Source organism: Rana temporaria, chromosome 5 (genome assembly GCF_905171775.1).
Source record: "Rana temporaria chromosome 5, aRanTem1.1, whole genome shotgun sequence".
NCBI classification, from domain to species: Eukaryota; Metazoa; Chordata; class Amphibia; order Anura; family Ranidae; genus Rana; species Rana temporaria.
The window spans coordinates 195,089,067-195,097,564 of NC_053493.1; the positions used below are offsets into that span (position 1 = coordinate 195,089,067).

An 8,498-nucleotide genomic window follows, 5' to 3' on the forward strand; every position below is an offset into this window, starting at 1 on the left:
TCTCCTAGAGCAACATAATGCAGCTCAACACACCTATCGCCAGCAGAAGCTCTCCTTTATGGCCAAACTAACTGAACTCTTAGAAGCACATCTGCCATCTCCTGGTGAGCAATCTCATAATGCTCGGAATCTAACCAGCAGCAACCACAGCAGTTTTGTATGTGAAAGTATTATCGAAAATGATGCTAATGATGATTTTACTATTCAGGATATGTAAATGTTATAAGAAGTACAATTTTTTTTTTTTTAATACATTTCACATAATTCACAACTGAGTTTGAATTTAAAGAGCTTGCAAACATTTGTTCTTTAAATTTTTACTCAGCACGCAACATTGTTAAGTCATATATTGCCCAAAGTTGACTGCTATATAGATGCTTTCTCCAGTTAAATATCTCATTTGACCATGTCGTTGCAGATCTGTACCAAATATGTGTAATCAACATGACGTTTGTATTTGAGTTTTAGATGTTTCAATGGCCATCATTGATCAAGCTGGTTGGATGACCAATGAAACGTCTTTAGACAGTTATGTAGCTTTGATTTTATTTTCAATAGATATACAATTAATGTTATATGGGATTTTTTCTATGACATTATTGCCTCTGAAAACATTTCAAAAAAGGTTGAGAATTATGTGAAATCTATTTTTATCTATCGAGCATGTTCTAGTATTCATTACTGTTATCATTACGGTTTTCCTAATTGTTGGTATATACACGTTGAAATGCAAGTGCAACAATATTGTCAAATATTTGTTTTAACATGTATATTTTTTGTTCAAAAGCAGAACCATTTTTTTGTTGTAAGGCAAAAAAGTGGTAGGATTGTTGAAAAGTAGAAGTGAACTATCAATAATACTAGAGTTGAAGTTACAGAGTAGAGATATAATTCATCAGCACTACATAAAAGCATCAATCATATTCGTTTAATAGGAGAATACATCACATAACATCACGTCTACGCATTTGAAACAGACATAGTTGTCCCTTTGTCACAGCAGAAAATGTGACAGGTTTTTCATGCTTTTCTTCCGTCAGGAAGGCACACTATTGGATCTAAATTTTTTTTTTTTATATTTTATCCACGTGGATGTAAATTATTGATATTTTTCACTCAAGTGCTTGGATTTGTATCTGTACTCTGTGACTAAACTGCGCCATCCATTGTTGTTGTCACAGCAAGGACCATGTTTCTCTGTGTGGTTTTCAAAAGTAATGTGTATTTCCTCCTATGAAGAATAAAGCAAAGTAGCTGATAATTGCAATCTTGATATCACCTGTGTTTCTGTAAAGTTTAAAACAAAATACACATATTTTAGTTGCTGACGTCGTCTTCTTCGCCAGTAGTTTAATTCATATTAAAAAAACAAACATCCAAATGGTTCCATACACCATCTTGCCCAACCATATATTTTTGATGTTGTGTTGGCTGTAATTTGACTTTCTGTTACTTTTGAAACCACATGTTATTGGTATGGAATGTAGATATCATTTCCTGACTAATGAGGTTAAAAATGTTTCTGCAAGTTGTAGACGACCGCTTTTCAATCTTTCAAATGCCCTGCCTGGAATAGTTAACATTTTAACTAACGTGCATTGTTTCTCAGTAATGAAATGAGTGATGGTAACTGCGGTGTGGGGTGGAGAGGAGAAATTAAAATATATATAACATTTCGGGTAATGGTAGATGACTATAGGCAACCAAAGGTAGAGTTAATTGACCAGTGATGAAGGTGATGATATCCAAAACAATAAATCACACCAAAAATATAATATTATGATTCAATTATTGTGTTATTTATTGGTTTGCATATCAACGGCTTCTTTACAGGTCACTTACTCTCCTTACCTTAGGTTGGCTATAGCCATCTGCCATTACGCCAATTGGTGGTATTTATTTTAGTTTTATTTCATTTCTCCCCTCTCCCACACAACGCAGTTAACAGCACTCATTTCATTCACCATCTTTCTGGCAAGGACATGGTTTCAGGCAACTGCAGCATTTCAACTGTCTTTGGCACACAGTTCGGTCTTCTATTTTATTGCTTCTCACTAATGTCAAAAAAATTTTGGTACTTATTAGCAGATGAACAGAATTTTTGCGTGTATAACCCACACTTACACTTGTTGCAATAAAGAATTCAAACACACTTTTGTTTTGTAGAAGACTTTTAAGTGAAACTTTTATTTTATATGTTTGAAACTGTTAATGTTGAATGTTTTACAAGATAAAAAATAAATGCAAAAGAAGTAAAACAAAGTGAAAATACAAAAACAAAATAAAGATTCATTTTTTGGCAATTTTTTGTACTCCTGTCTTAATTTTATGTTATTTCTCCAAAGTTTTTATAGTTGGGTTAACCTGAAATCATAAAAAAAACATCATTGGTTAAGATTTGACATTGATAAACAAGATCAGCCCAAATAATTCATTTTACAGCATGTCTGTCTCTTCAACTTAATAATGCAAGTTTGTGATCATTTCTGATGATGTTTGGAAAATTAAAAACATGTTACGGTGGTTTATTACCTGAAAAATAGTTTGTAATCAGTTTACTTCTTGCTGCGTTTCCCCTGTGATCATTTTCCACTGGAATTGTGGGCATGTCATCCTCCACTGTGGTGTCTAGTTCCTCTTGTAGTCCTCCATGCCTTGCAATGTTATGGAGAATGCTGCATGCTAGGAACATATCAGCTACCTTACTGGGGGAATACTGAAGGAATCCACCAGACAAGGACATGCAACGGAAACGGCTCTTTAGGACACCAAAGCATCTTTCGATAACCACTCTTGTTTTGGTATGAGCAACATTGTAAGCTGCTTCTGCAGGAGAGGATGGCCTGTTGATAGGTGTTAAGAGCCATGGTAGACAGGGGTAACCAGCATCTCCTATAATTTTTAAAACAATATAAGTTTATTTGTAAGTATAGAAGAAATCATGCTAAATCACATGATGTAGTGGCCAATTGTGTGGTCATTTTAGAAAATTTTCCATTGTTAGTCACATATGGATAACATACGTCTAATAAAGCACATTTTAAAATTATTTGGGGGGCAAGGTTCTGGATTTGTACTTTTGATTGAGCATTAATGGCACTTAACTCACAACACAACAGCATACCACAGTTGTGGGCCATGATTACTGTAGTGCATGTGAATGTTATTAAAACAAAGCATGCTGGAGGAAAAGTCTGCCTGTCATAAATATTTCAATACTATAGTGCAGACCTCATATGGGACTATAACGGAGGACCAGAGGGACATGTCTCTTTCATGTACAATACATATGCACAATGGGGGGGGGGGGTGATTGTTGTGCTTGGTAGTGCTGCTTGATGTTATGCATATTGGGGGGTTAACCTAAGGGATAGTATTGAACTCCCAGATTTAAATATTAACTATACATTCAAGTAAATCAACTACTGACACAATTGTTGCATCTTATGCTGCAATCATTTACATATAGGTACTGTACTTAATTCTGGTGGGTGGCTTCTTTGGCACACCTTGGTCATGTGTTTTTTGATAAGTAGTTCCTAGCTCTCTCATGTGATGTCTTAATATGATAGTGTAATACATCACTTAAGCAAGCTTGAAGTAGTGACTACTTTTCAGTGCACACGGAACATGTGGAACAACAATACACCTCACATGAGAAAGGAAAGATTTGTGGACCTTGAACCAGGTGATAGCTAACTAAAAAGTACTTGAAAGTATTTTGGACATTTAAATTCTGAGTTTATTATTACATGTTTTTGAAATACTGATTATTGTAAAGCTGTTGAGCTGTCATGTTACTGATATAGCACTAATGTCAGTCTAGTATGGAATAAAAAAATAAATACGCATTTATAACTGGAAAACACACCATAAAATAAACAGTGGAGCACACTTACCCAGCAGCCATCCATTATTTTCTAAGTCCTTGTCCAGAGTATCATATATTCCCGATTGGCGCAATATATGGGCATCATGACAGGATCCTGGAAAGCCGGTGACAACATCACGGATTATGAGGTTTGAATCACAGATCACCTGGATGTTGAGGGAATGGTAAGCCTTACGGTTTCGGTAGATGTGCTCCTGTTCTGATGGGGGACATAATGGCACATGGGTGCAGTCTATTGCCCCAATGACATTGGGCATTCCTGCTAGGTCAAAAAAAACACGTTTTATTTGATCCCGCTCTTCACGTGACTTGCCCATATGTATGTATTTTGGAGCAAGTTGTCGCAGTGCTTGCAGGACCTCCACCAAGCAGCGGGAAAAACTGGGTTGTGAGATGCCAACAATCTCACCACTGACATGTTGGTATGAGGCCTTTCCTAAAAAATGAAGTACTGCCAAAAAACGCACAAGACCTGGTACTGCATTACTTCTCCGCGTGCGTGTTTCTAGGGCCAAGTGTATTTCATCATACAGGGAATGTATCATGGGAGAGGATAATCTGAATTTGGCTATCACCTGGGTTTCAGTAAATTGATCCAAAAAGGTACGTGAACGGAATACACGTTTCTCTATCTGAACGACATTCTGACGTGTCCTCCTTCGCCTCTGGATCAGTTTCAGTTCAAATAGAGCACATCCAAATGGTTCCATCTTGCACAAAACTCCTAACAAAATTTACTACAAGCCTGAACCGCCAAAAAATTCCTCTCAACAAATGAAATATCGCCTGGGAAATGTCATAACGCCACCCTCAGGGAGGTGCTTATTTAACGATTGCTTAGCGATCGTTAACTGTCTAAAAAACCTTTGTGAATTGCACTTCTGTACATATTTAACGATTTGAGTCGTTAAAACAACGATCAATACGTTCAATAACGACTCAAAACTAAAAATATCGGTTCCGTGTAGTGAAACGTTATTTGATGATTTTTACAAGCGTTAAATCGTTTAGTGAATTGGACTTGCTTCAATAACGTGTGAAATCGTTTACATAACGACCGGTATCGGCAAAAAAAGCTTTGTGAATTGACCCCTATCTCTCTTTCTCTGGCCAAAGTTCAGAGAGATTTAATTTTGCATTTGTGCTTTTTGATTTATGCCAATCATCTGTTTCTAGGATATGAGCCAAATCCCTCTTTGTAGGTTGATATGGGGCTGTTAAACTTCTGCTATCCACAATATTGCCCAGCTCATCTTTTGTGTGTTAAATATAGTTACATAGTTACATAGTTATGAAGAAAAAAAACCCTAATTTGGTGTGCATCAAGCGTAAGGTGATAATACGGATGCACCGGTATTAGATGTGCCACCGCCCCGATAATGTAGAATTGAACTAAGGACTAGTGAGTTGGGCTTTGAAGGCACACGATACAAAAATTGTAGAAAACTAGAAAAATTTATTATAGATATAGAAATATCATAGAAACCGTTATAAATAAAAAATCACAAAGTGAAGTTCAATTGACAACTGGTTTACCACACACGGTTCACATACATTGTATAGTTCTAACATAAAAAGCTTAAGATAAAAAGCATAATTATAAAAAACGTTATATCACAAGTGACCAGATGGTTGTCCAGAGGACTAGGAGGATTTGCTCGACATGTTGCGCGCTTATGGAATTAGCGCTTCCTCAGGAGCATAGATATTTCATTCTAATAAAACATATACAAGAAACAGCATCAGTCTACAGGTATATGTAAATCACAAAACAGAAAAACATTACATTTTAAGAAATTTTAAGAAAAACAATAAAAATATATTACAACAGAAGTACATATAGATGTCCACCCATGCTACAGAGATTGCGTGGTGGACAGCCAGATAAAGAACTATAAACATGTTATCTCAATGCAGCAATGCGCAACGAAGCACGCAGAGAGAGAGCCCTCCCCCTGAGACTTCCATATAAAAGGGGGGAATTCCATAAAAAGAAGAAAAAAGAGAAAGAAAAGAAAGAAAAAGAACCAGGAAAAAGAAAGAAACAGAGAGAAAAAAAGAGGGAAAAAAAGGAAAGGGGGGGGGGAAGAGATTGAAAAGAGAAAGGGGGGGGGAAGAATCATATCATGTGGGGGTTCTTATATTGAAGGTATGTGCATAAACTAAAAAATGAGTGATAGAACAATAAAGAAAGTCCTATAAAGGTTGAATATAACTTACAAGGGGTATCCCGCGTTGGTGGTAATCAACGAACGGTCTTTTATTGGCCTATCACTGATTGTAATTCACAAGGAAATTTGTTTCAACCAGATAGGAGAGTATAATCTGTGGATGGTATTATGAAGGTGATATAACGTTTTTTATAATTATGCTTTTTATCTTAAGCTTTTTATGTTAGAACTATACAATGTATGTGAACCGTGTGTGGTAAACCAGTTGTCAATTGAACTTCACTTTGTGATTTTTTATTTATAACGGTTTCTATGATATTTCTATATCTATAATAAATTTTTCTAGTTTTCTACAATTTTTGTATCGTGTGCCTTCAAAGCCCAACCTGTCCTTAGTTCAATTCTTCGTAGTTACATAGTTAGTCAGGTTGAAAAAAGACACAAGTCCATCCAGTTCAACCACAATATAATATAATTCTTGTGCTTTTGTGGATGGACCCCTTAAAGCCAAACTGGCAGCCACATAAGGTGGGAGGTCCTCTTCTACAGAGTCTTCTGGCCAAGCATAGTACATTTAGGCAGTGCTTTCATTAAACATCTCTGTCAAGCCAGCTGGATTTGCTACTTTAGCTTCTGTCTCCCATGCGCAAGCTATTCTCCACAGTCCTTCACTGCACAGTAGTGGGCCATAATTGTGCAGAAAAGTTTGTCATACTTGCAAATCAAAAGTCCCTTCAGATTTTAAAGGTTTAGCTGTTCCTTTTGTCCATTCTATCCATTTATCTAGGGGCTCAGTATAGGCGGAACTGTACTTTCGGTTCATATATTCTGTAGCGCTCATCTTGTGCTGGGCATTATCTGAAGGCCTCTCACCCTTCATTCCCTCATTTAATTTAATGCCCATAATGACTGGCTAGTCTTCTCTACTTGTGCCTATACCCTCTTGCCTCTAAAACAAATAGTACAGCAAATCTGCAGATTTACAAGAATAGTCTCCACTTATCTACATGGGTAGAAGAGGTTTATAACAATAGACAAAATCCTCATTAAGAAACTCTCCTCGTCTCTTCTATTCTCTTCTCTGGGTTTTATCTGACCCTTCCATGCGCCTCTGACCCAGGTCGCCCACAAGGAGTCAACGCAGGGAACTGAAGAGGATTCTCCCTATCGACACACAGTCCAACCTGTGAAGGGGGACACAAACACATTCACACACACACACGTTACCCAACTAGAAAGGTCAGAGAGTGGTCTGGTTTCCTTGAGAACCGACAGATAGGATACATAGGAATGGCAGAAATATAGCAAGCTTAAGGACAGCTTACCTAGCCGGCATTTAGAGGTCTGCGTTCCCGATGATCCCAATCAAAGTGCGGTTCCTTCTAGAGACTCTGCCAAACTCCTGGCTGGCTCGCCAATAAACTGTTATGGAAATATTTCTGATTGGGACTCTAAAAACAGAAGTTAATAGTGCAGCTGCAGGAACAGATGCACAGGATGCAATCACTATGTGTAAAATGTCTGTTCAGTGTCATAATTTATTATTACATGTTATTTTATACATAGATAAGAAAGTGGTGGTGTGAGATGTTATTAAAAACTAACAAATAGAAATATGTTATTAAAAGCTAACAAATAGGAATATATTATTAAAAGCTAGCGAATAGAACAATTGCAAAAGTAAAACCTTGAGAGGGGAGTAGAGACAGAGGGCCATATTCTCAAACAAGTTACGTAGGCGTATCAACAGATACGCCTACGTAAGTCCGTTTCCTATGTTTAAGTGTATTCTCAAACTGAGATACACTTAAACATGCCTAAGATACGACAGCTTGCGCCGTTGTATCTTAGGCTGCAATATTTACGCTGACCGCTAGGTGGCGGTCAGCGTAGAATATGCAAATGACTAGTCACGCCGATTCTCGAACGTACGCTTGCCCGCCGTAGTGTTTTAACGTCGTTTCCGTAAGCGATACGCGGCGTAAAGATAAAGATGCCCCCTAGGTGGCGTACTCAATGTTAAGTATGGCCGTCGATCCCGCGTCGAAATTTCAAAATTAAACGTCGTTTACGTAAGTCGTCCGTGAATGGCGCTGGACGCCATTTACGTTACAGTCAAAACAAATGACGTCCGTGAGACGTCATTTAGCGCAATGCAAGTCGGGTAATTTACCCGACGGAGCATGCGCATTACGATCGGCGCGGGAGCGCGCCTAATTTAAATGATCCACGCCCCCTGCCTGGATCATTTGAATTAGGATGGCTTACGCGGGTGGACTTTACGTGATGCCGCCGCAAGTTTACAGGTAAGTGGTTTGGGAATCCGGCACTTGCCACTTAAACTTGCGGCGGCGTAACGTAAAGTACATACGTTACGCCGCCTGAAATGTATGAGAATATGGCCCAGAGAGAGCAGATGTGTCTGTGTGTTAGGT

General features: G+C 37.8%; 2 protein-coding genes across 2 annotated transcripts in view; one reads left to right on the forward strand and one right to left on the reverse strand.

Annotated features, from left to right (window-relative positions):
• Positions 1-2,152, forward strand: part of LOC120940537 — a 4,248-nt gene extending 2,096 nt beyond the window's left edge. The window contains exon 3 of the mRNA XM_040353463.1: positions 9-2,152. Within this exon, the coding sequence (XP_040209397.1) occupies positions 9-217 (209 nt within the window). The 3' untranslated portion in view covers positions 218-2,152. The remainder of the gene's footprint in view (positions 1-8) is intronic.
• A 150-nt stretch (positions 2,153-2,302) lies between these two features.
• LOC120940536 (putative nuclease HARBI1) lies at positions 2,303-4,981 on the reverse strand. The gene is made up of 3 exons (XM_040353462.1): positions 3,900-4,981; positions 2,533-2,892; positions 2,303-2,364 (listed from the first exon to the last, which is right to left on the reverse strand). Exons 1-3 carry the CDS (start codon positions 4,600-4,602, stop codon positions 2,360-2,362), a joined length of 1,068 nt encoding a protein of 355 aa, XP_040209396.1. The 5' UTR covers positions 4,603-4,981; the 3' UTR covers positions 2,303-2,359.
• Between the last annotated feature and the right edge of the window lie 3,517 nt (positions 4,982-8,498).

What these genes read in the sequence shown, in the direction of transcription:
- LOC120940536 (XM_040353462.1), bottom strand. Translation starts at nt 4,602, where the DNA reads ATGGAACCATTTGGATGTGCTCTATTTGAACTGAAACTGATCCAGAGG. An exon ending in AAATAATGGATGGCTGCTGG is followed by an intron (nt 2,893 to 3,899) that starts GTAAGTGTGCTC and finishes TAAAAATTATAG; the next exon opens with GAGATGCTGGTTACCCCTGT.